The sequence below is a fragment of the Molothrus ater genome, chromosome 1, assembly GCF_012460135.2.
Source record: "Molothrus ater isolate BHLD 08-10-18 breed brown headed cowbird chromosome 1, BPBGC_Mater_1.1, whole genome shotgun sequence".
Classification (NCBI taxonomy): domain Eukaryota; kingdom Metazoa; phylum Chordata; class Aves; order Passeriformes; family Icteridae; genus Molothrus; species Molothrus ater.
The window spans coordinates 41,868,365-41,896,327 of record NC_050478.2 but is presented as its reverse complement, the minus strand read 5'-3'; the positions used below and the strand labels follow the sequence as shown (position 1 = coordinate 41,896,327).

At 37.1% G+C, this 27,963-nt stretch overlaps 1 protein-coding gene across 1 annotated transcript in view; it reads right to left on the bottom strand.

Annotated features, from left to right (window-relative positions):
* Window positions 1-1,679: 1,679 nt before the first annotated feature.
* STT3B (STT3 oligosaccharyltransferase complex catalytic subunit B) overlaps window positions 1,680-27,963 on the bottom strand; it is a 51,405-nt gene continuing 25,121 nt past the window's right edge. Inside the window, exons 4-16 of the mRNA XM_036404368.2 lie at window positions 26,782-26,847; window positions 23,080-23,179; window positions 18,487-18,585; window positions 16,786-16,932; window positions 14,799-14,847; window positions 12,921-13,075; window positions 11,088-11,299; window positions 10,810-10,997; window positions 10,136-10,307; window positions 7,610-7,783; window positions 6,529-6,642; window positions 5,306-5,518; window positions 1,680-3,343 (exon numbers count right to left, since the gene is read on the bottom strand). Coding sequence (XP_036260261.1) covers window positions 3,263-3,343; window positions 5,306-5,518; window positions 6,529-6,642; window positions 7,610-7,783; window positions 10,136-10,307; window positions 10,810-10,997; window positions 11,088-11,299; window positions 12,921-13,075; window positions 14,799-14,847; window positions 16,786-16,932; window positions 18,487-18,585; window positions 23,080-23,179; window positions 26,782-26,847 — 1,770 coding nt within the window. The 3' untranslated portion in view covers window positions 1,680-3,262. The remainder of the gene's footprint in view (window positions 3,344-5,305; window positions 5,519-6,528; window positions 6,643-7,609; window positions 7,784-10,135; window positions 10,308-10,809; window positions 10,998-11,087; window positions 11,300-12,920; window positions 13,076-14,798; window positions 14,848-16,785; window positions 16,933-18,486; window positions 18,586-23,079; window positions 23,180-26,781; window positions 26,848-27,963) is intronic.

Below are 27,963 nucleotides of genomic sequence, written 5' to 3'. Positions count from 1 at the left end.
AAAGGAATCACACAGATTGTGGTCAGCATTTTTCAAGTGTTAGATAATGCCCTTCTGGTTTTCTTTGAACATTCATCCACAGTGCTGGAAACAATCTTGCTGGAACACTTTGTTTTAATGCAAAACGGAAAAGAACGCTGCCTGTAAATAGGGCAGGAAACACTACCCAGCCCTGTTCCTTGCCTTCCGTGGCACTGCTTCAAGGCCCCATCTTGGAGCAGTTTATCCACTTGGGATAAAGATGTGAGGGCGTTTTAGTCACAGCCAAATACTCTTTTTTTTTCAGTTTTTACTCCTGATGAGACTGGTATGTACGAGGAGCTCTGTCAAAGCATTCAGCTACTTTTTCAAGAGTAAATCTATCAAGATATTTAATTAACAACTTTTCTCCTTGTTATGAAATTACTTCTGCAAGTCAAAGTATTTCTTCTGGGATTACCAACAGCACTGTCTGTCTCACTGCTCCCACCACTAATTATTAAGAGATACAGAACCTAGGCATTATTATTGAATTCTAGACACTTGCAGCTTTAGTTCCTTAGCAACTGCTGACCCGAGCCTGGCTCACGTGTCTTTTGTTGTGTTTGGTTTTATTGTTTTGGTGGTTTTTGGGTTTATTTTACTGTTTTGTGGCATTATGCTTCAAAATTTGACACAGTAGAACAACAAAAGGAAAAAGGATGGCTGGAGCTAAGGAAATAAACTAGTCTGGGAAGAGTGTGTGATGAAGAGGGAAAAGGCTGATAGTCTTTGCTGGTAGAAGCTCTGTGCAGTTCTCCCAAAGAGGCAGGAGTTAGTTCAGCTGTTTGATTCCAGGATCCAGCTGTAAACATACCCAGTGTGCAGATTCCTGAGGAACCAAGGAAGGTGAGACAGTGCCAGTTCTTCTTCGTAATGTTGCTTTTTCTAAGTGGATGCCTCAATGACTCCCAACTTTTTATTTAATTTTAACTGCAGAACATTGGCAGAATACTTGAAGTCATGTTAGATTTAGGAAAAAAGTAAAGCTCAGGTAAGTAGGAGGCAACTTTAGGCCCAGGTTGGCTGGGATGCCTGCAGTTGGCTTATTTTTATTTCACATGCCTCAGATCCACTTGTTTCTGCTGTTAAAGAGAACACTGCTACCTAAGGCTGAAGACTGTCCAAATGTAAAGGTACGTGAAGAGGGGAGGGCAATCGTGTATTTCCTTTTTTAAAACAAGGCTGAGTTACTGCCAAGCTACAGACTGACTGACAGCCTCTGTCCTGCTGCCTTTTCAGGTGTTCTTCCAAATGTTAGATCCCTTATTTCTCACCCATGGTCAGGATGCAGAATGGCTTGGAAGCAGCACGACACTAGGAATCGTGCATCACATCATCACTCAGCCCTTCTGCTGGTGGGTGAGCAGCTGTAGCAGCTTGGGGAGCTCCAGATGCTGGAAGGAGTTGCTGCAATGTGTGGTTGGGAAGGCAGGCTGCTCTTCCCTGGAAATATGACAGCCAGCTTGATTTCATCACAGCAGAGGCCCTGGATTTGGCTTGGTTTAAGCTGGAGGGAGTTAAGAAGATGCTGTGGCTTCACTACAGCAGCTTGGTGAAGGCAGGAGATTTGCAATATGGAATTCCAGTGTCTTAATTTATGACTAGGACTACAAACAACATGTTACCAAGTTAATCACAACAAAACGGACACAACAGCCTTAACACAAAACTTGAATTAACTTTATTTTCCCCTACAGTTGACAACTGGTCTGCATTGAGCTTTAAAGCAACAAAATAAAATGAAATCTCCAAACGACAGGGGCCAGAAATCCAGATTTAATTACCTTTGTGAAAATGTTGCAGCTGTAATATTGGTCTGTATAAACCACTGAAGTCAAAAATGAGTTCATAAATCAAAAAAATATTCTACACCTTGGGAAAGAAGTCAGCAGTAACATTCTCACAGAACACTGTAAATTTACATTTTCTTCATGAAAGGTACATACTATTCTGCATTTTACATCAAGTTATTGATGCAAGATTTGTTTCTATAAAAAGTTACAACCTGTGGCAGGAAAACAAACTGCAAAAAAACCCTTTCCTTTTAATTAAAGAAAAATTTCAAGTCTGTATAAAGTTTCCTTATATCTGGAAAGTGAACACGTTCAGTCTCCGTTTATATTTTAGTGCATTTAATCTGACAGCTTTCACCACTTAAAAAAAACCCCAAACCAAACCAGTATAAAAGACAGACAAAGCAAATAGCACTAGAGCAGGAATTTCTTCAATTGATTTAAGCACTCCAAATAAAATGCAGAGAAACAGATTTCCAGAAAAACTTCCACCCTCACCAGAAAGGCAGTGAGGGTTTGCAAATCTGAAGAGGTTTGCAAATCTTCTACCTTTGATAGCCACAGAAAAGGGGTTTGTATACCTGTCAACCTTCTTTTCCCCAGTAACCAGGCTATACTTGTTTTACCAATGTAAACATTCACCTAAAATAGTTTAATTTGTGTTCTGAAGCACCAGCAGCTCCATGGTGCTCAGCTGTATGTCATTATAGCATTCATTACTGTCGTTTCAGATCTTTCAGGAGGTTACAAATTTAGCCCTTGTATCTACAGTGTGCAAGATTTGCCTTGTCTACCTTGTGAAATGACAGTGTAAGGCAGCAATACTGCAATCCCGTGTTGAACAAAAGCAGCTTGTCCAATTCATCTGTCCTGTCACCTCTTGTGAAAACTGCAGCTTTGCTTCTTACACTCCAGCTCAAAACCAGCCTGCAGCAAGAGTAAAAGGACATTGAAAGAAACCATTGAAAAATAATCGTGGGAGTAACTTGTTTTGAAAGTTGAATTTGAGAGAGCTCTGCCATCTCTTTCTTGTTGAAAAAGAGTCATTTTCAGATGTCACCATTCCAGTTTTCATACTGCTGCTATTCAGCTGAACAGTGTTCTCCAGAAAAGATTGACAAGTAATGCATGTGCCAAGGACCAAATTACAGGGTTCTTTGGTAAAGTCAGTCCAAATTTTCAACAGATTTGAAGGATAATATGTACCAATAAAAAAAATGCTGCTAGACTTGGATAGCAGCTCTGTCTTGCTTCACATTACAAATCTAAAACAGCTGTTCTCAATAAGCCAATATTTTTAATCAGACATTGCCTGAAAATTTTGTACAATAATCTGGACCAATGATGGTTCTGTACCCTCATGTTGCTGTGAAACATGATTTGAGCTAAAGGCAAAGACTGGTTATCTCAAGGACAACTGCTTCGTATTAGCAATCAGAACAGTGTGTTTAAACTGTCTTCCTGTTGGGTCTCTTGCCTTTCTTTAAAATTAGTTTATTCTTAATGTAGCCACGCTTCCTTTTGGAGGTCTAAAAAGAAAAACAGAACAACAGGTATTAGTTAATGATTTATCTTGACCGCGGTTTCATGTGCATTCAGTGCCTGAGCTTTAGATTGATTTTAAAGAGCTTGAATGCTAAACCCTCACCTAGCCATTATCCAGTTATTATTTTTAATGTGGGATTGTTAATTCCTGCCTAACAGTTGCTTTTGCACAAGATGTGCTTTTGTAACCCTGTCTACTAGATCTGTAGAATTCTTTTCAAAGCATGTTCTGAGGGAGAATTAATCATTAACCAACATGATAAAACTCTAATATGCCCATAGAGCAAAACATATTGATACAGATCTTAGTTTTGTTTGGAAACACCTTCTTGCATCTTTTGCACTATTTTATTTTCTTAAAAGTTAGGTAGAAGTATTTCCTCATGCAACATTTTTCAAAAGAAAAAAGCCTGAATAATCCCATTTTTGTCTTCTAAACTCCGCTGTTGGTCTGTAGGTTGCTTAGTTAGCACTTCCTGCACATTCCTTTATCAGCCTGTTTTAGATTCTTTTTTAGGTAGTAATGAGGGGGACCCATTAATATTGGTCAAAGGTAAAATTAACTTCAAATTTGTGTACATAGCTTGTGGCAGGTGCAACTGTACATTCAACACACCTGCCAGGAGGCAGCTCCCACCCTTGCTGCACTGTGCTGTGCTTACCAGCAGGGTCTATTATTATCTTAAAAAACTGCATTTAATCAACATGACACCACCAACATGATTATAATAAAGTGAAATAGATACAAACTAATATGTAATATTCAGGTACATACTGAATCTCTGAGGTTCAGCAATGTCATTCCTAACATGACAGGAGATGGACTGAATTTCCAGTAAGGAAGCAACTTCTGAAAAACTGTGGCTACTAAGGAGCCCTCAGACTGTGTATTTAAGAAATTCTAGTTTGTATTTAAGAAATCCCATGCTCTCCCTGGTTCTCTGATTTCTTAAGGGGAAGTACAGCCTGTTTGTACTGCAGCCTTCAGAAACAGCATCAACTTCTAGACAGAAAACTTACACATCCAAGGCTCAAGTGGGGTCAGAGCATCTATCATAGATAAACACAGCCTTGCTTGTCATTAAAGATCAAAAGTTACAATGTTAAGTGTATGACAGGCATAATAAAGCTTATCATTTCAAGTTATGTCTAGCTGCAGTGGCAACTCCCAAATGCCTTATTTTATGTACTTCCCATCAAATCACAGAGATAAGCATCTTTACATTTAGCATTCTCTACTTGCAGAGAATGTTCTTTACTTGTATTTCCATGACACAGTTTAAGTCTACTGCCTATACTAGTTTGTTAGGCAGGGTTCTGCAGCTCCTTTTGCAACATCTATTTGAATATATAGAAAACAGATGTTGTGAAGGAGAGGGCTGCTAACAGTCTCCCCAACTCCCCTGGGAACAGGCCTTTCTTAATAGACTGAAGGAGGGCAGCACAACAAACACTTTAAAACTGTGAAGATGACTTCAAGCAGTAAGCAGACAGACACTAAAGTTCCATCAACAAAAGTTTCATATTTAATTTATTTCATACAAAATTGCCATTTGTAAACTTCTAGGCATCACTACTTTCAAACAAAGTCAGAAAGCAACTTCCACATTTACTTAGTGAGCCATGGTTACTGAAACATGAATTGATGTACTTTAGAGATTATACTTCCAGTTACATGAAGACTTAAGAGTTGTAACAGCCAGTGACACACTCTATGTCAAGTCAGCATTCTGCCTAAAAAAAATCTAGCCTTGTGTCTTCACATGCTTTTAAGTTAAGCAGACAGTAAATTAACAATTATTACCAGCAGGCAGGTCTGATATTGGACACTAACATGAACAGTATCCATAACATTCTGGCTAGTGGAAATATATAATTCACCAGCTGTGTGATTCACTGTTAAAAATAAACTCCTGACCCTTTCAGTTACTTCACTGGGAACCCACCTTCTTTGACAAATACTTCTGTTTCGGTACAATGTTGGTTACTCTAGGTTTGTGATCCAGTGTCTCTCTGTTGTCTAGTTGTTTGACCTTGTATATTCTAACAAGCCAGTGCTCTGAGGTAAAGGCTTCCTCCAGATGTTTAAATTTAATGTCTTTGTTGCCTATCTCTGCATTGCGTGTACGGTCAAATCCTGGGGGTGTCCGAAAATCCAGCTATAAAAATTAAAGTTGCATGTTAGTTTGAGACAAAACCCAGAACACCAATCACTGCAAACTGTGAAATTTCCCAGATAAAGCAATGCTTTCAGCTGGCTTGAGTCAAAGGGCAACACTTCTCTTGCACTGGTTACTCTACTACACAGAAAAACCTTTGAGATCCTAAGGGACAAATTCATTCTTACTCCTACAGCTGTCACAGGAGACAGTACTTAATAGCAAAACCACCTTGTCTGCATTCAGAGATGAAACAACTCAAAGAACAGTCTGAGCTGCAGCAGCCTGGGTGTTTTTTTCAGCAGAGCTGCTGCCTTTGTGCTCTCGCCTATACTGTAATTATTTGGACTTCCACAAATTTCCAAATAATCCAGAAGTAGTTCACAATTATCAGTTAAATTTGGCCCCACTGTGTTACAAGTAAATCCACTGAAAAAAGAATTCTTGTGCCAATACATCAGAAGGAAGGGCCCCTGGTGGGGGCAACAAGGGAAGAAAAGGAAAGAAAGAAAACAAACAGGTTTAGCTCCATCCATGTGTTTGGTGCTCCCAAAGGGGAGTGACAACTGCTGCCTTTACTACACAGTGTAGTGTTATTTTATACACTGATGTGACTTGGATGGAAATCATGTCATTTCTGACACACTTCAAACAGTCAGCAGTTCACTTGCATGTTGCTATTCTAGCAAACAGACCTAAAGCTCTCCACAATGTCACAGTTGATGCTTTAGTGAGCACACACCAACCACAGTGCAATCAAGATAGTCATCTGGGGCAATGTGAAGGACACCAAAAAATGAAGTACAAGTGTGGGTTAACAGCAGAAATGCTTTTTGCTAAGGGTTATAAACAGCAGACCATGACTGGACGTATTTTAATTTGTAAAGCTCACTCTTACTGCATATTCTGCTACTACAAGCAATGCTTAATTTACAAGATAGAAAATACATCAAAATAATATTTGTTTTCTCACATTTCAGTTAAGATTCAGAAGAAGTTGTAGCACTAACCTGCATCTCTCCAAATCTGTAATAGGACATTTTATACATGAGGCAGTTCAGCAAAGTTGGAGAGCCTGCCTTGTCTACCCGGAATTCTCCCTGAGGGGTAAAGTAATCACTTTCCTTTAAAGAGAAAAGAAGATACAAAGAGTCAATGCAAACTAAAATCTTAAGGAAATTTCTCATTCCTTTCCCCACAGAAAGACATCTAAGAATCTCAACTGGCTACTACAGTTTAAAAGCTGATTTAAGGTAACCTTAAAATGAAAGAAATGGTGCTCATTAAAGTGAAATAGTTGCAAACTACCTTGCTTGTAAGCCAGACCTCAATGGATCAGTTTTCCTAAATCTGTACTTTGTGCTGTTAGAAGTTTTGTCACATCACTGTAAGTGTTCTGGAAAAGTTACCTCAAACTGTAAAATTTAGTTGGGCATCTATGCTTCAGAAAGGTGATGGATACTTTATTGTTAATATAAAAGATCTGCAGGGTCACTGTAAACTTCATATATTCTCCATGTTTAAACAAATTTCTGCCATTTTCATCTCCAGTACAAGATGAAAATACACACATGGGCTACTCCCTTAAGCCTGTGCTCAATATCTAGGAGTTTTTGTTAGGCTTAAGAAAATATTACTACACACTTCTGCAATCTCAGAGGTGTTTGAACAGCTTAAACTCTACATAAGTCAATATTAACACTTTCACTTGTCTCCTGCTATTACAGAGTTTGAAGAAATTTGTAATGCTGTTTAAATAGTCCAAACACTCCTACTTTATTCAAGCATGTGATGATGCACAGAGACATACAGACAAGAATTACAGAAAAAAAATCTTACTTTTAGTATCATGCATAAATGTGAAAAGCTTTTTAGGTTACTGACCTTTCAGAATCAAAAACATTGAAAGAAACTGGGCTACAGGCCCCTGCACTCCTACTATTCTAGAAAAACAACCCCAGCACATGCTTCAAATAAAATGGCAATTAAGTGGTAGAGATTTCCCTCCACTGTAGTGGCCACTCCCAGAGGAGTGATAACATAAATAAAAGGGTTTTTTAAAAAAAACCAGAAAGTAGAGGTTCCACTTACCCTTATATCTTTGGGATGTTCCCCCTCTGCTATTCTCACCATCCACAAGAACTTATTAATATCATCACCAGAATAGCCAATCACACCACCAAAAATAATCAAAACATAATCCACATCCAGGCTTCTCATGATCTCATATGCTGCAGACTCATTTGATGACATTGCCTTTCCCACCTGTATAATTGCAAAAATATCTTAAATTTCTGCATAGCTGCCTATGGAACAGCTCCACAGATCAATACAGCCAGACCAAAGCCCAGGAATCCTGTGCCACGTGCTCTAGGATGGTCCTGCTTGAGCAGGGAGGTTGGACCAGTACCCACTGCACTTCCTTCCAGCCTCTGGTTCTGTGATTCTCTAATGCCTACTTGTCAACCAAAGCCAACATTTTCATTCCAGATAAAGAAAACCCATTGTGAATATTTAGACCCACAAAAGTCCAGCCTAAACTGAAATATTTTCTCCTCTGTAAGAGGAGTGCTGCCTGTTGAAAGGAGTGTTTTTGGTATGAAATGTAGCAACAAGGGTTTTCCTTTTGTGGCACCTACATATTCTTGGAGTCACAGCTGTATTACCAAAAGCTTAAGTGTTGCAGAAAATACCGAATTACAAATTATTTTCAAAGCTTTAGACACAGCCCAAAGTGTACAAATTATTTGAATGTGATTTGTTTTTTCCTTGAGCTCTGTCCTTCATTAATGAAGCAGCCATTGTGCATTGCACTAAGTAGCACACAGGTGCCCTCAGCACTGAATTCAAGGTAAATCTACACAGAGAAAATGTCAGAATAAAACTTTTTATAGCTGTATCCAGCACCTCTTGTAGAAGTATCCTGGTCACTTCTCACACTTAAAAGAATTTGCTCAGTAACTGGCATGCAGTTTAGCAGTTTTGTTTCCTCTTGAAGCTCTTGTACTTAAGGCACAGTAAGGTATTGCTGTAGTCTCAGGGAGTAACTACAATATACATAATATTGTGCCTGACTTGGTAACATTCAGCTGAGAATGTAATTAGAGAGCACTAAGCTTAGGCAGCAAGCTGTCATAAGACCAAGAACCTCAGCTTCTTGGCCATTATCCTAATTAATTTGAGGTTATTTGCCAGATTTCCATCTCTGTGCAGGAGAAAATCATCTGGACACATCTCCAGGGCATGCCTTGTTTACAGCACAAGTGCAGGTATTGGCCACAACACACATTTATTGCTTGGGTCCTCCTTTATGGAGTCTTCATTCCAAAATGGAACTTGACAATGCAGCACTCATACTCAAGAGAATTCTTTACTGAAAGCCATTATAGCCAGTTACTGCAATGTGTGTGCTTACTGTGCTTAGGCAACACAGATGACTTCCACAGTCTCTATTCACATGATGTACCTTGTCCTGCAAGAAACTGTGAGTTTGGATGCAGTACCTGCATTTCTACCTCTTGTAGCAGAGGGAGGCACACAGGTATCAGAGCTGAGTGTCCATTAAAATACACCCAATGCTGTCAGGTCACCAACCAAATTAGAAGTGTCTCAGAGTACATGGCAATGCATGTTGACTGACATTAGACTGATATTAACACCATCAGTACAGTTTCTCAAGTTTGCTTCTAGCTGAATGTGAGTTTCCTGCCCTGTAAAAAGTGTGGATGTGTGATCTCTCTTCTCCAACACACATTTTTTCGGGACTCTGCTCAAAGCACAGCTTCATTAATTTGTTGGCTTTCTACACTGCTTTTTGGCAGATCTGGTCCACAGCTGTACTCAGTACTGACCCAAGACAGGAAGAATACAAAAAGCTATCCTAATTATCCTAATTTCTTGAGCCCTTCCCCCATCCTGCCCTTGTAGCAAAACATTCTGGGAAGAAATGTGATTGATGAGGAGTCATTCATTGCACAAGTTGCCCAAGGTGGTGCCCTGTAACCACAGGCAACACTAACACCCTGCCTTAAGCACACGTACAAAGGTTAAACTTACTCCTCAGAAGTGAAAGAAATTAAAAGCGCAGTCATTTTGTCTATCTGCAAATTTGAGAAGCCAGAATTGCATTAAGTCTGCTACACTTCCACAGCTAGTCATAAATAATCACTTCCTATGATTTCCCAGATGTCTGAAAATTTGTCAAATCTTGTGGTCAGTTTTCACATGCCCTTCAGAAATCCACTCAGCAGTGACACTGCTGAAATGCAAGGATCCTTACTTTGATAGGCCAGTGGGTACCAGCTGTTACAGCATTAATCCCAAGGGGAATGGTTACCTTAGGTATTGTCTATCCTCCCCCAAAGAAAAGAAGAGAAACTGAAGTGAAAGTGAAGTTTTGGAAGCTCCAAGTAAACAAAATGAAAACTCTGAAGCAAAATTGATCCCTTTACTTGAGTTTTAACAAATGAAAGAAGTATGTCCCTTCCACGTTTGTGTTTCTCACTCTATGCAATTTCTCCTTAATATCAATCACCGTAAGAGACATCTGCAATTTCATACTGGACTGCAGTGTAAACATTTTGGTGTTTCTGCTCTCTAGAAAACTGCCACCCTTACCAAGGCGATGTGGCTGTTGTTCCAAGTGTTGTTATCAACCAGGGTTGTCCTGTTGGCCATTCCTGCTATCTGATAGCCATAGTCCCACCATGACATCACTCTGGCATGCTCGTCCGTGTTCTGCCTGAGCCAGTAATAGGCTTCTCTGAAGTCATCCAGGATATTCCGAGTGCTGCAAAACAGTTCCTTTGATTTGCATCTGTACAGATACTACCAACAAATTAACGGCACCATGGTTAAGTCTGGGTTCACAAATAAGGGTTTTCTTATGAGTTCAGCTCCCTTTGAGGGATTTTGTCACCAGCACTCATAAGTTTGAACTCTCTGACAGCTGAATGTCCAGAAGCTGAACTGCTTTGAAGACATGATTGCTTTTGAAGACATGGCTAAATGCATTTCCGGTCAAATATATATTCTTAAACAAGTTTTCCCAGTTCACTCCAAGGCTTTTTTAACCATCATTTTTATTGGCTTTGGGTAGGATTATTTTTATATATTTCATTAAATATTTCAGAAAAAGTTGTATCTTTTTGAAAACTAGAATATGAATAATTTATTATTCTGGTCACAATTCCTTTCTATAATAAGGAGTGATTTAAAGAAGGCAAACCAAATTGCTAATGCAATGGCAGTAAAAAAGGCTTTAATCACTTCAGACTGTAGACCTTACTTACCCATCATGGTTATAGGAGGCAAGAACCACGCTAGGGCTGGAGTATGCATTGCTGGTTACCCAGGTACAGTGAACAGCAAACATCATCAACAACATCAGCATCAGCATTGTCACAATGTTTTTGATATTGGGGCCCAGCCCTTCTTCTGTTTTTTCCTGCTCAGACACATGTTTCCTCACTTTGCCTGCCTAAACAAACACAAATGTACCTGTTATGGCAACTTCTATCATCCTTGACATTGGAACCTAAATTTTCTAACTCTTGCTTCCTCCCCTCACCTTATCATACAGGTTGCCAGGGTTCCTTTTGTCATCCTCATCACTGCTGTCTTCTACTGGTGGATTTTCCCTCTTCATATCATCACCCAAATAACGCTCAAAGACATTGGAGAAGGCAATTGCTGACAGCATACAGACCACTGGAGTCAAAGTGAGCATGAGGCGGACCATCACCCCAGCAAAGTAAACAGCGCTGATTGCATACAGAGCAACTGCAAGGAAACACAGCTAATGGTGACACTTGGAAAATAACACTCACTCTGACTGCACACGTACATGCTCTCCATAAAACTGCTTCTGGAAGTGGGTTGAGCATCTGTGTGTATAAAGGCTTGAGTGTGCATCTTGCATTTCATTGCTTTTTAATGTACAGACATACGGCTGAATTAACGTTTATCCCTTTGAAGCCTCAAACCCTTCCTGAGATTCATCTCCACAACTATTAACAATAACACAACCCCATTTTCAATATTCATTAGTAATGTGTCAGAAGATACATTATTAGTGAAATTTAATATTATACACCAACAATGCTACTGGAATAATAGGTAATTTCATTTGATTAAAAAAATCAAACAGCTCTAGACCAAACAAGTTATTAGAACTGAAAAAGCAAAAGGAAGTGTTACAATTCATGTAAATATTAAATTTTGATTTAAGTTAGAGGCATCTGTGGACAAATTGGGGGCTTGTCTACATTATAATTCTATACAGATGAATAACACGATATTGTGAGCCCTATTCTGAAGTAAGTATTCCTGAGCAGTATTACCTCCACTTTGTCTTCCACAAAATATAAACCAAGATTTTCAGAATACTACAAAACATTAAGAACACATTTAGTAGAAAGAAAAAAAACCCAAACAATCCTGCATACACTGATTGGGAATATCCAATAGTGATTTCCTTGTGGTAGACTCATCTGCTACAGTTTAACAATATCCTCTTGTGAAAGATTTGCCACAGAGATCAAGGGACACTGATTTATAAGATTACATCATGTAAATATTTTCTACATTGTGATGAGGCAGTATGGCTCTCCATCCTCACTCATAGGTCTCTTTAAGCTGGGTTAAATGGGAGGTGCAGCCTTCAGTAGGAGGCTGAAAGCAAGCTGACAAACATTCATTGAAAACATTCATACTGCCCACCCATCTCTTAGGTTGTCTAAGAGGCAGCTATATTAGCCTGGAGCCTCCTGTCCCTGTAAAAGTCCAAGATCTGACTGATCTTCACTCCTCCATATGGGTTACAAATGCTTACAAGCCTCACTCAAAATCAGAAGCTGGCTTTCACAATACAGTTTTGCATTTAAAAAAAACCAAAAAACGGTTGTTACTGACACAGGGAGACCCCACACTTCCATTTTGGCTTGTGCCTTATCTAGCACTTCTTCCAAAGCAAGAGATTCTGTTCCCCAAAATAGCAGAAAACCTGGAAAGCAAGGGCATTTTGAATAATTTGTGATGGGGTGAGTGCCAGACGTCCAAAGTAGGGACCCTGCCTTTGCACATTGTTCTCCTGGCTAACCTGTACACTGTGGAACTGCATCCCACCAGAATGTGCAACTCCAGCTGCAGAACTGAACACAACAAATGACTGCATCCCACCTCCTGGGACTACACTCCATCACCATTTCAGCAACCTCTGCACTTTTATAAACTGCTTTAAAGACTGCTGGGTGCAGGCAACTCTTAATAATCAGCTTTCAACACATCACTTTAAAACCATATTTTAGAACAAGCCACGTATCAGCTTTGAGCAAACAAAACCAAAGTAAAATGAAGTTGAAGGCAAACTTTTTCAAAATAATTTAAAAATATTTTCTCTTACCAAAGACTCTTTCATCATTGATGTTTTTGATACAGAACCACAGCCCTGCTGGGAAAGTACACACGAGAATATGCAGATCAAAAAAGAAGGAAACCCATGTTGTAGGCTGATGCTCAGACACAGAGGCAATGATCGGGATGTGAATTTTCGCATACCTTTTTTAAAAAAAATTCAGTTCAAATTATTTTGAAAAGATAAAATTATTAAAACCTGTAAACATTAGGAATTCTGAAATTCATCTCAAAGGAAGCATTTCAATTTTAAATGGCAAGTGCCCTAATCAGCAGAAATCTGATGAAACTCTTATACCAAAGAAATCCCCAGGCCTTACTGGATCTAGGAAGCATTTAGTGTATAGTTATTTAAAACAACTATTATTTCCATACTTATTAAGACAATTAAAATTATAGATGTTTTATTTGTTCATGGCTAAATATGAAGCCAAATTCACCAAAATGGAAACACACAGCTATGGAAGCACCTTTTTTTAAATTTTTGAATCATCAATGCCAGTAAATCACCAAAATTTTCAATGTTGTATTTCAAAACCTCTACACAGAATATCTTCATTTTCTTAGTAAAGAAAGTTAGAGTATTAAATACCAGATCAATTACTGATGCACCCATATTCTTTCAGATCCTGAAGAAAACAGGCCTTGTCTACACTTGGAAACACATGTCATCTAAATAACATGTCAAACACTCAGTGCAGACAAGGACAAAACTGTGTTCTATATTACAGACAACTATACATATGGACCTGATCTAGGGTGCTACCATGACTGAATGGTGAGGTATCTAACATATGTCCTTTTCTTCACTGAGATCTAGTTCTCATTCAAAACTGTATTGTGTGTTTTAACACAATATGTTTTTCTAATGTAGACAAGCCCTCAAAAGTTTAATGCTCTGAATATACATGTATTTATATATATGTGTATACATATATATAGACAGGCAAAGAACAAAATCTATATATTCCTCAAGTAAATCTGAGGCTTTTTTACTAACATTTGTTCTACCATTTATCATAGAGCTGGGACAGAATCCTGTATGAGGTGGATTTTGGAGCCTGAAAAAAAGTCTGAACTGCACAAAGTTTGAAGTTGTTCTATCCTTGCTTTAAATCTTAAAAAAATCTAGCAACTGAATTTCACTTTAAAATATTTATCTGAGAAAAATACTCTCCATTTTCTCAGATAAATATTTTAAAGTGAAATTCAGTTTTATTCCTTTTCTCTGGGCTGACTAAAGAATCCAACATAGGATTTTCAAAGGTTAACTAAAACAAAAGATTAACAAGATTTTTACCTGTGAAAACACACATTAATAAAACAATTGTTCAGAGTGGACATCTGTATATAAAAAACAGATGTAGTAATGTAATATAGGGGCAACATTCAAGATCATATGTGCAACATTTTGGTGATTTCGTGCAATATTGCACAATGAAAATAGTCTAAGGGTCTTAGTAATTTTTAAATGTGTACTCAAGTGTTGGCACAGCTTGCAGTTATTTCATGCTGACATACATACTACAGTTTCATATAGAAAAAACATACTACATATTCAAAGATTTGCAAAGAAGCAAGAATTTTCAGAGACAAATTAGTGAAGTGGTTGTAAAGACCATGAAATAGCGACTATAAATACTTTCTTTAGATAACTTGTTGCAGTGTGATGTCATAGCCTGTCTCAGTTATCCCGGTTCCTTCCCCAGGTGTGCCAATCACCACTCCTTTCCCCCTCCCTTGTCCCTGCTGAATGCTGTTGATTCTCCTTGACTGAAATACTAAATGGATTTGGGGATGAGGAGAGGAAATGATTATTAGTTTTCAGTAAAATGCTACCAAAATCTAAATCTTATATCTTACTTACCCAGTGTCCCACAATGAATAAAATCTGCCACTCCAAGGAGCAATATAACCTGAAAAAGGAGGAAGAAAAACCTTTTTGCTGCCTAGGTTTTTAAATGAAATAATTTTTCTACTCCCTCAAGTTATAACACAAACCCAAAGAAATTTTCATTGAACTTGTAATATATGTGAACCATACCTACTGCATTAGGCAGGCTATAAAATCCACCAACCATGAAGCAAGCTGGTTTTAGAACACAATTACAGGATCACATTGTACTTGTTAAGTACAATCTGAGTATCAAGACACGCACACTTCCAAAAGTCAGAGCAATACAATACTAAACATTTCTCAAATAATATGACAGATAGCAAACTATACTCTGTGAAGGAGTACGAGAAAAAGAAAACATAATTGATAAGAAAGTATTTCATTTTTCTGAAATGTCAGAGCAGGAAACTGGGAGCACTCTATAGCCGAAACACAAACACTGAATGAAATGCTGGCTTCCTTTTATTTCTCTCCTGGTGAATCTACTTGTAGCATGGAATATAAAAGCTGCTATTAGACATGCTGATAAGCTTTACGTATTATTTGATAAAACAAGGCTTTTAGGTAAGTTGAATATGATAAGATAAAAAGAAACAGTATAATTATTAGATGAAAGATAAAAATTATTATTAAAAGTTTTAAGATGATTCTTAAATTTTTATTTCTGCTTTCTTTGCAATTGTCTCAGCTCCTCCTGAAGACAGATACAGACAAAGAGAAATAAGAGAAGGTTAAATCCTTTCATTATTATCCAAGTTTTTGTGTGTGACTCAGTACGTCTTCCTGTATCTTATATTCAGAATGAGTATAATCTGACTGAAGGGTTACTTTAGTATCTAATTTAGACATTTAAATATTGTGGTTAACTTTCTAATACAAGACATATTTTTCCCTTCAGTCTTCAGATGAAAAGATTGCTGCCTATCCACTATGTGCACATGAAGAAGGAGCTGTCAGTACACAGGACACTACTGGTTATGATCTTCTCTGGATGCAGACAGCCTTCACCTGAGGGTGCTGGAAGAGTTGGCCAACATGAGAGCTACCCAGCATCTTCACCTGGGTGATGAGGGGGCCTGGTGCCTGGGAACTGGCTACTGCTGCACCTCTAGGCAGGGCAGGAAGCTGTATGTGGGAACCTACAGGGCAGTAACCTGAGCTGCTGAAAAACCATGGAACAGCCTCCTGAAATACATTGATAAATGTTTTCTTCGTTGCTCATTAATAGCTGAAGAAGAATTGACAGGACAAACAGACTATTTGACTGGTTGAAAACTGGCTGTCCTGACAAGCTCAAGGTAGTACACAGTGGACTGGGGTCCAACCACTGGCTCACAGAAAGTAAAAATATCCCAGAGGCCAAAAGGAACTGTGCTAAATTGAAAAGAGTGGCTGACATGCCTTGGTGGCAGGCAGGATTTCAGTCCAAAACCTGAAGCTCTTTCTTCCACATGCTGGGATAAAGGGTCTAGATGTGGGCACCCTCTTGTGCAAGAGGAGTATTAAGAAAATCTAGAGAGGTCAGAGCACTGTGAGGTGGGCAGGAGCCCAGATCACACAGCCTGTCAGAAGCTGGGGGAACAAGGCCTGTTCCAGCTGATGAAGCAGGGATACTGATCAGTGAATTTCAGAAGATGAAATCAACACTTCCCAAGAACTGCAACTGAATACATATTTGGCTTCATGCTGAGATTAGAAGCCAATTTTTGTTTTGATATGCCAGTCTGAAAACTTTGCTAACTTATGCATGGAAAAGCAAATCAAACGACCATGTTTTAGAAGACTTTGAAACAAACAGAGATGCTAAAAATTCTTTTGGAACTATGATATCATAAGTAACAAAAATAAAACTGCTACTAAATAGTCCAAAATGTTGAAACAACTACTTTAGGCTAAACCAAATGTCGATCATCTGGCTTACAAGCTGTGAAGGTAAATGAGTTTCACATTTATTTACCTGTGTATGTCAAATAGATGACACTCAGGAATACAGTACCAGCAGCTAGTGAGACACCCAAGAAGAACAATGTCTGAAATTCTTGCTTTGTTAATCTGTCTCTCAGATACTGCAAAAACGCATAAGCCTGCAGCAGTGCAAAAACACCTGCGGAAAGAGGAAAGTTCTCGTTTAAATGCTCAAAAGGAGTACATCTGTTAAAGCAACCAACATATTTGCCAATATTTGAATTGGAAAAATAAACATAGGGTACACCCTAACATCTAGAAACTAGTGTAACATCACTTTCTGACAAGTAACCTTTAATACTTAACAGGCATGACACTTGCAAAACCAGAAACTTCCAATGAGAGAAAATATTCTAAAGGAGAGAATCCTCTGAAAAGCAGATTGCATTGATTGATGAGAATACAGGTTAACATATCTAGCTAGATGTGGTGAAAAATTAGGAGACAGACTTCAGGCAACACACAATGCTAATACAGAAATGTATGCAAACTAAGTTACTGAATAAAACGGGAGGAATTAATGAAAGAAAAAACCAAACCAAGTAAGTACTAAGTCAACTGAATTATATAAAGTTAGTGTTGAAACACCAGAATTCAATGGTGAAGCACCCGACACACTCAAAAAGGCTGTTCAGAGTTTAACATTAAACCCAGAACTTGGACATGGTATGTCAGTTATTATTCATTTCACGGTATATAGTCAGATCAATCCACTGATGAATCCTTTCAAAAGTGAAAATTCAATGCTGGCTGTCACAGGAATAAAATAAAACAGAAGTGTATCATCTTTCTTCAAATTAACAAAGAATTCAAGGTACACAACGAAATTCACTAGGTCTGAGCTCATAGAGAAAGACAAAAATTCTATTCACTAAATAAATGCAAACAATCTTCAGAATCTGAATATGGCTAGGTATTTTTTTTCTTTTTCCATTATATTCAGATTGTTGCAAGTCTCCATTTTGAAAGTATTTTTGTGTTAAATTTTAATGATGGTCCCATTACCGTCCCAAATACATTCTGGTAAGTGACTAAATGTGACTAAAAAGTGACTAAATGTTTGTTAGATTCCTTGGGGAATCTAACAAACTGGACTCTATCACACAAACAGTGTGATGAACTCACTGTTAGCAAAGGTTATTGCTGTCAAGAAATCAAGATGTCTGACTGCCAACAATTATGGAAAAATCAACTTAAAGAAATCAAAAAAACTCCAAACAAGATTGAAAATGGTTATTTTAAAAATCACCCTCCTGATTAGTAATTTATGTCACTTGTATTTAGCCTGCGTTGAAAAATTACAGAAGATTATCAACTCTAAAACCAAATGGCTCAGTAAAAACTGTGTTACCAATGTTTCTATTGTACATTGGCATATTTCAATTGTACAACGTGTGAAGGAAACATTGTATTGCAAACCAGCAGAGATTATCAATGTGTAAAGTAAGTGCTTGTCAGAATACTAATTGATCTAGTCTTATGGAAGCATTTTATCTCCATTAGCTCACACAAAAAGAGGATATTGTGTCAATTGGAAAGAAAACTTCCCAGAAGACACTAGATTGTACCTCTTTCTTTAACAATTTGTTTAGTTAGCTGGTGTTTTTTTCTAAAACAAGGAAATAAAGCTGCAAGTGTTTGAGGTTTTCCTGTGCTGAGGAGGCTGTTGGATGCAGAAGCTTCATTTTCTTACCTGCAGCTGCCATGTGTTCACTTGTTCTAATTGGCTGAAATCCCACAAAAGGTATCTGCATCGATAATATTAACCCCACAATGTAGAAAGTGCTATATGCTAGGAGAGAAAAATGTGAGGAGAGGGGAAGAGAAAGATGGGAACAGAATTAATACATGTTTGAAAAAGCATTGGCTCCATCGTCAGAGAGGAGTCCACCTTCTCCCCTAACTCCACTGACAGCAAAACAGAACTGTAGTATGCTAAATATTTCAGCCATCTGAATTACTTTTTTTCTTCACTGACTAGAATAAAGCTGTCCATTGCAAGCCATTTTGGTGGATGTAGCAGCATACTGCTCTTTCAAATTGCACTGTTTTGTCTCCTCCTAGGAAAATAAGCCATTAACCTAAGATTCTTCAGCTTGTAAAAAGTTTTCGTTTCCCATCTTGGTTTTGAGAGTCATGGATGTAGAAAGAGCTCTCAAATAACAAGTGACATAGGAAGCTTTCTATATGAGGAGAAGTTAAAGGGACCAGACCTCAAAAAAGCAGAACATTTAAGAGTCCACTACTTCTTTAGAAAATGCAAACAGGCACCATTGTTCTTTATTTAACACAAGAGCAGAGGGAAGGCAAGAAATTGAACAGTAGAATTAAAAATTAATAGTAAGCATATGTATTGCTAGATCTGTATCAACCCTGGGGATTTATAATCCCCCAGAAAACAGAGGCCAAGAGCATCATTAATTACTATTATTAATATGAATTCTTATTGTACATGCATTAACATTCATATACTTTATTTTGAAAGGGGTTTTGGTCCTCAATACTACAAGGTGAAGAAGAGATGGAAGGGGAAGATAAGAATACCAAATCTGAAAAGCCATGAGGCTGATTACATTTGAAGTAACCAGCCAGCCTAAAGTCCAAATGAAGTTCCATTCCTTCAGTGGAAAACAGCAACAATCCACCTATCATATTTTTAAACTCCTACAAATCCTAAACCATTATCTGGCTGTAGACAACCTGGATCTTACCAAGAGATCCCTGTTCTCATGGAGCCCTTTAGTAACTCCATGAGGTCAGTTCTGAGGAGTGCATCACTGAGCAGTGGTGTCAGTTCCATAGCACCTATGTGGTCTCACTGAGGGATTATGCTCCCAGGGCACTGTCTGAGTTCCAAACCAGCCAGAAGGGATGGTTTATTCTTTCAAGCACCTGTATTGCACAGCTTGGCCTAGCTACTCACCTATGCCCTCTTAAGTCACTGAAATGTGTTTTTCCTGTAGGAAGCTCAATTTTTGAAGAATTCACTACAACATAAATCATTTACTGTACCATGCAACTGTTACAACACTGCCATCCTGTGGAAGTTCAATGGTTGGCATAAATCACTACATTTCACATTTGTTAGACCACTGTAAATCACCATTTTTAAGCCCAGTCCTGCAACTGCTATACTTGCTATGTGCACTGCCCACCCCATCCCAATCCCTTACTCCCACTTCTTTCAAAAAGGTACATAGTGCCTGGTACTGAAAAGATTTTAAAAAAGATAATTTACACAATATGACATTTTTTCTAGGAACTTAGAAAGATCAGGACAATATATCATCACAAACTTTTAATATTCCTTTATATTCTACAGATAGCACAGTCTTTGCAAAAATAAGAAGTTAATTTTGATTCTTCATGCTGTTCTTATGGTTATAACTTTGATCAACTCCAGAACAAAATCATTCTGACCTACTGTGGATAAAGTCATTTTACAAAGAATTTAATTTGCAGTACACCACACAAACACAGGAAAGACCTACTGAAAAGCTTCTCCGGAGAGTATAATCATATACTGGCCACATACTTTCAATTAATGGACTACAATCACCAGAAAAAAACACTCAACCTGAAATTTTAGAACACTGAAGTAGTTGATATAAATATAATGCCTGTTCACTGTTTTAATGATAAAATACAAGACATACAACAAGGAAATATTGAAATGAAGTTTTAAATTCTGGAAGATCCTCACGTGTCTTATGAAATATTCTGATAATTATACAGAACCTAAAAAAATTGTATGAAAAATTACAAAATTTAAGTGTGCAAACATAACATAAATCTATACCCTTCCAAGTGTAAAACCATTTATTTTTTAAACATATGAGAAACTAAAGAGAGACTACAATGATAGAATATAGTATCAATGGTTGCTGTATCTGAATAAAGAAGTTATTCACCGCTCTGTTAATACACTGGAATTGTAAGCACTTGTTCATAATGATTAAACTAGAGGATCTGAATGAAAGGCACTGGCCATTGTCAAGATGAAAAAATAATAAAAGCACAGCTTGAGCTTTCAGATGGAGGTAGCATCATCACTGTTGATGCCAAATGGGTCAGAAGCTATCTGGCTAATAAAGTCATCTCCCTTTCAGCCCTAAAATATTTTACAATTGGCAAACCCTTCACATTCTGGAAATTTTTACTCATTACATGATTCTGAGTTACATTCCCAGATATATCAATCATGTCCCACTAACCTTTTCCTTGGTGTATGAACACTCTTATGAGAAATATATACCAGGAATCCACCACTATTTTTAAAAATTTGGTTCTGACAAATACTGTTCTCTACATTTATGTTATGTTGGATTAAACTTAACACAAAGAGCCTTTATAAAATGGCTCATGCTAGCTTGAAATAAATGTAAACAACTGATCTAGAGATTAAAACCCCCAAAATTCTCCATAACAGTAAAAAGTATGTAGAGCATTTATTATCTATTGTCAGCTGACAATGTTTATCAAAAGTTTTAGCTGCACATGGTAAATTTTTTAAGAACTGTAAGACTGTTGCAGGTGCAGTAGCAATTGCAACAGAAACTCCCCAAATATCTTTATTCTCCCTGCTTCAAGGAGCTTTTGTAAACTCTTCTCCCTATCTGAATAGTTTGGAGGTGAAGCACACTCGAATTTCCTCTCAGAAGTGCTTGAACATTCTTACCTGTTTTACAAAAACATCATGTTAAACAAACCTAGAAATGACATAGTAATGTGAGCTGTACAGACTTCTCTAGGGCTTCCCATGAAAGCTTAAATTAAGACAGCAGTTGCAATGAAACAGAGAGCACTGATCACATTTTCATTCTGACAGCTCCTTGGCAGCACATATCCCTCACTGCTGAAGGGCAATAACATCTCAAAACACTGCAGCTATTTGCAAAACAAACATCTGCCAAACCCTTTAATTCATATGAACTTGCAGTACTATTTTTCCCACATGAGTTCAAAGACTAGTTAATTTAAAGCTGAAAAAGCAAGAGCATTTATTCTTATTGTTTCTGGCTACCATATTGCTTCAGGATTTTATAATTAGTTGATCTAATTTTCTCTTGCCTAATTCATAGAAATCAGAAAATGAAAATATTCAATAAAACAATTTTAAACAGAAAACAAGATAAATTACTTTCCCCTTCAGTTAGGAAGAAGTAGTTAATGAAGAAGTTAACTAATACTAACAATTCTAAGATGGGTTAGAGATTCTTCTTTCTCTCTTTTAAAAATTTTAATGAATTTCCAATTCTTACTTACATAGAGTAGCAAAGAAGTATGGAAGCAATATTTATAGTTTTGATAACAAAAATTCAAAACTGAACTTGAGTAAATTAAGCAATTGTGATATATAATGGTTCACATATATGTACTTGAAGTAATTCTCTAGCAGGGACTCAAAAATGCATTAAAATAATTGAAAATACAAAGATAAAGCAGTACAAAAATGAGGAATAAAAATATATTTACAAATATGAAATGCTTTGTGATTACGCTTCAGCACACATTATGTTCTCCACCTACCTATGGTAAAGGCTTCACATTAAAAGTGTTCCAGCTAACTTCTAAATCTCTGAATACCTGAATTGCTTACTAAATATTCCATTCACACACCTACATCATGGCCAACTGATTTTATTGGTAAAGTGTCAGTAAAAACAGTTTACACAGTATTTAAATGTCAGGCAAATCAATAAAAACGTTAGGCTCCCAGGATCCCTATTCACACATTCCTGAAACTGGAAGGAAGACTGACCAATGAATCCAATAAAATTTTAAGGATTCCCATGGAATGAGCAGACTCTTACTGTGCATGTCTTTTCTCAGTGATCTAAAACTTACATGGCTGCTCAAAATTTCTTATGTCTTTATCTAGATGTTTGCATAATTTCTGCTATATAACTTTTAAGAATACCAATTGTTTTATATACTTGGAAAAGAAAAAAATATAAAACATTATTAAAGGCACACATGTAATGCATATTTAAAAGATATTAATAGGGTTCTTTTACATCAAACCACCCATTTTTCTTTCCTATGCACTAGAAACGAAAAACTTAATTAGTAGCAATATATATGAAATTTTGGAAGTGTGAGTATGCTTCAACTCCTTATTTCCATGTTGTAGAAAATAAATGACTATAATCAGTAATCAAATTAAAACAACTCAATCTGATATGCAATTACTTAACACCCACTTGATACAAAACACATCAGTACAATAATTTTGTATCTCATGTTTTAAGTATTTGAGAATGACTTTGCAATGAACAGAACTTACCAATGTAGACTCTCCTGCTGTATCTCTGCATCAGCAACAGAACAAACACATGCAGTGGAATAAGGTTGATGATGAAAACATAACCACCCCATGCAGAGACCTAAGACAAATGGAACAGGAAATTAGACCTGAAAATATCTGCAAATTCTTAGGACAACTCATGGTGGATTTATACATCTTGATGGTCTAACAAGAAAACACACAGCCCATCTACACAAGCAGTCAGAACTACTACTAATAAATACCACCAGAATCCTCCTCAATATATATTATAAAAGAAAAAAACAAACCACAACAAAGCCCACATATCAGAGGTGTTTGAAATGGGCTGATGGATTTCCTAGGCTACCCTTCCTGGATCTCCTCCTTCCAAGCTAATCTGGCCATACTGGCAAACGAGAATGTTATGCTGGAAGCCCTTCCCCATGGTGAAGGCTGCAACTCAAGGCAGTGGTAGGATCTGCAGGGCCATGAGCTGGGCTTTGATGATCTTTGTGGGTCCCTTCCAACTCTGGATATTCTATAATCTCATGTAGGATGCACAACTTTCTTTGACAAATTTAGCACCATGCACTTTTTGCCGAGGACAGGAAACATTATCTCCAGCTAGAGAGGGAAAGGGAGCAAGGTGCACCTCCAGGAGCACAACTCTGGGACGAGAGCAGCCCAGAGCAGCCAGTGCAGGCTGCAGTGTAGGGAAATGAACAATGGGAAGTGTGGAAGCACATGAAAGTAGGACTGAGCACTGTGGAATGATATACAACAATATTATAGACAGTGCAAACCTGTGGCAACAAGAGCTCTTGAGAAGGACTGGTGTACTTAGAACTGAAACACTGCAGTGTTATTAACAGATTGCTGGTTTCAGTGAGGATTTAATGAGCTATCATTACAATGTGCTATCTAAATTTCTAACATATTTAGAAAGGCTCACATTGACTAGACAATCTGTATTTTAACATGTCCTCTTGTCATATTACAGTCTAGACTTATCCCATATGCACCATGCCCAACCTAGATCTTCATTTTTAGCATGCAGTAGCTAATGTGGTTTTCACTTTAATTGTACTTTAGAGTTTAGATTCACGTAGCTATTTTTAAAGCCCTAGAATCCAAAGAGAAACCCAAATTACTATGTTCTATAGAACAAATTCTAAAAAAACCATGAGGCCAAGATTACTGTCTTTTGACACTAATACTACAAACCCCAGCATTTCAAATTTATGATAAGCAATTCAGACAGTATGAAACAAGTAGAATAAAATAATCAAAGTTCTCTAGTAACTCATTTCAGATTATCATAATCCTAGTGCCTAATTACTTGGATGAAGTATCCTGTTTACACAGCTAAGTTTATATAATGGGAGAAAACATGTACCTGAAGACAGGTAAGACAGAATAGAGTTCAAACATGCAAATAGAACACTGTCAAATTCAGAGAAAAGTTTGAATGAAGGAAGTCACAGCTTGCATGGACCAGAGACCTGCATCCCTAATTATCAAAATTTGAACCCAAATCTAGGCACTGAAAATTATACTGAAGATGTGCTTTGGAACTTTTCAAATAAAACTGAGGCATCCTCACAGACTGGCAAAAAGAGTGGAGACATGCTATTACTCCTACAGGACTGCTTCAGTGTAAAGCCTCTTTTATTTTACCTCCTTGCCATGAAAAGCCATATGAAGCAGAAGCTGATGAAGTAAAACAAAGGCTAAAAATATAAATCCAAGGAGAAAACACCCTTCTCTATATTGAATCCAATGCAAGACTATGAGTCAAATCACCACAGTGAGTAAGGTATATATTATAAGGCAGATTTAGTTATCAGGAAAGATTTGTCAGTTCATGCAATATCCCTTCGCCTTTCAAGCTGTTGTCCAAACTTCCCATTCAAGGACTGAACTCTTACTACCTCAAAGCCTAAACTAAATTTGATTTCATTTCCAACTTGCACTGAAAATTACTAACTCCACCAGAGAAAGACAAATTATTACAATGTAACAAATAGAAAATTATGTTTTGTCCTAAAAATATATTTAAGCAAAATATCTAGAAGGTCAACTCCACAAAATTCTTTCCAAAAGGTAAATACAATGTAGGGAAGGCCATCATATGTGGGATAATGCAAATACAAGCAATAAAATTCTAACATCTATTCACTGAGATGTGAAGCTAAGCTACAGATGAATCTGAACCTTTCATGAGCTGATAGAACTTGAAAGGAAAATAACAGCACCCCCCATTTATATATAAGGATTGACTGTAATGATTACATTGATTCTTAAGTTCAGATACCAGGTACACACATGATCACATACTCTCACATACAATCCCACACACCAAGATGCTAAGAATCTGTTAATGTGTGATTTTTAGCAGTAAAATTGTGAAAGTATTGTATTTGTTATTTGTATGTTTATGAAGGCACTGTTAGAGAATCTTAACAATAAACTGGCACAATATAAAAAATACTGTGTTATATAAATACTACAATTCAAACATGTACTTGCAGCTTTTATACTGGACTACATGTACCAAAGCTACAGGACCTTTTCACTATAAAGCTATATAAACAGCAATGCTGCGTATAAAGAAGTGGCTCTCTATTAAGCAATGTGGCAAAAAGGAGGAGAAATTGAACTAATAAATGTACTCTTAACAAGAAATAGATATCTTCGTATCTTTGGTGACAAACAGAAGGCTATTATCTCCTATATTAACTGTAAAAGTCTCCCAGAAAACCAAATGGACATTAAAGCTAGAGGAAAACTAGACAGCATCCAGATAAGCTTTGAATTAACCTTGACTTTAAGGTATATAAACCAATCCAGAAGCTCCTTGCTTTTGCAAACTTAGCTACCTGATGATAGAAAAGCAGTATTTGAGACCTCAGTCTTAACTGTCACCAAGCAATTAGCCTGACTGTCCTAGCACTGGCTATTTTGAGGGTAATTTATTTTTCATACAGCCACAAAGAGTTTATCAGTTAGGGGGAAAAAAACCACATGTTTGACTCAAACAAGAGAATTCTTAGTGTAATGTTTCAGAAGATGGAGGAGGAGGAAAACCAATTCCCTCCATTTTTCTATTAGTTTTATCTCCTCATGTTTACTAGTGTTTTCCCCCTCTGTTAGCCCTTAGGAAAATCTCTGCAGTAGCCTTCATTTTCACAGATCAAAAATGAAAAGGGCATTTATGATCATTTATTATGACATTGAAGTCATTCATCAGTTCTGGTGGTAAGCTTTACTTTATGGCATAATTATACCCATAGAAATAGCTTTCAAAATTATAAAAAGGTAACTTTGTCCTCACATACTAAATATTCTGATTATTATTGCATTATAGTAATGACACACAGACACATAAACATTAAAGTTATACCTTAATTTACCTGTACCCAAATAAAAATCCAACTGAATCAGAGCACCTATTCACAGCATGGGAAAATTTGTAAGTAAAGTTATTATATTTTCATTTTTTACCCCAATCAATCATGTTTAATCATGTTGATTTAAATACTTTACCTTTACATACTATGTTGTTTAGTCATGTATTTAAGGTTTTAATAACAATACAAAGCAAAAATTTTATATTCTGGTTCCAACAAAGATGAAAATAGCCTTATTCTCTTTTTTGTCAACATATTAATTATGTAAGTTACTCAATTAGCTTAGCTATTATATATACAAAAGCCTTACCATGTAAAAGTAGGATAGACAGCAGCAGATTGTCCAAAAGACAGACCCAGTTTTCACAGACTTCACCTAGAAAAATAACCAAGTATTTATGAATGACAAATCCTGGACAATACTCTGAAGTTTCATCCCAAAACAATTGTTGAGAGAACTTTAGCCTGCATCAAGTTATATTTGATGCTTCTGAACTGATGTCCATAAAATCCTAACACAAATGCAATTCTTTCACACACACAAAAGGTTAGATGTATTTCTCTAGCAAAAGCATTCAATCCAACTCTCTGCCTTATGATCTGATGTAGAAATGTAGTTGCAATGGCTCTGTGCTACTTTCTCTGAGATGTTAGAGCACTTTATAATTCTAAGTGAAGACCATCCATGCCTTAATTTGTCTGGCATCTGACCCAACTCTGCCATTACAGACAAAATAGCTATTCCAAAAAAATTCACTTAAGGTTAACAAGAGCATCCAGATACTACTAAAGGTTTAGCAGGATCCAGAAACTGCCCAAGGAATATGAATTTGTCTGAAACTGATAGGGGTGACTGTGGTGAGGAAGAACAGGAATGAAGAACAGACATTAAAAAACGCTAGGAAGTTGTCTATAAAATGTATTTGATTCTACAAGAGTTCATGCAAACATTATTGCACTCTGCAGTTTAGTTAAATATGAATTCCATGAGAACAGATAACTGCTATCATATCTCAGTTACTCTAAAGTAACAACACAGGTTGATTCTATTATTGTTATCAAACACAGCACACCTTTCCAGCTGCAGCTTATTCTAAAACCAGATTAAGAAATACTGCATTTAAGTAACATCAGTCACTCAGTCATGAAAAATTCAGTTCTCTCCCATTATATTCCTACCAAATATATCCCAAAGTTTGAAATACTCTAAAGCTAAAACATTTGTGGGTATGCATCTGCTCATGAAAACCAGAACTCTTGACAAAATTATGGAGAAAGTTGTAGTGACCATGTACTTATATGGAGCCCTCTAAATGAAAAGTGCAGGCATTCCAGAATACACGAGAGACAGTACCCTACAGTGTCTGTGCTGAATTAACAATAGTTACGCTATTTTTGTTATTTCCAAAGTAGGTTCAACAGCCCAGAAATACTCTAGCTTTCCTAAATTCCTTCCTGCAAAACTACCTTATAGATGCAATTCTACACAGAT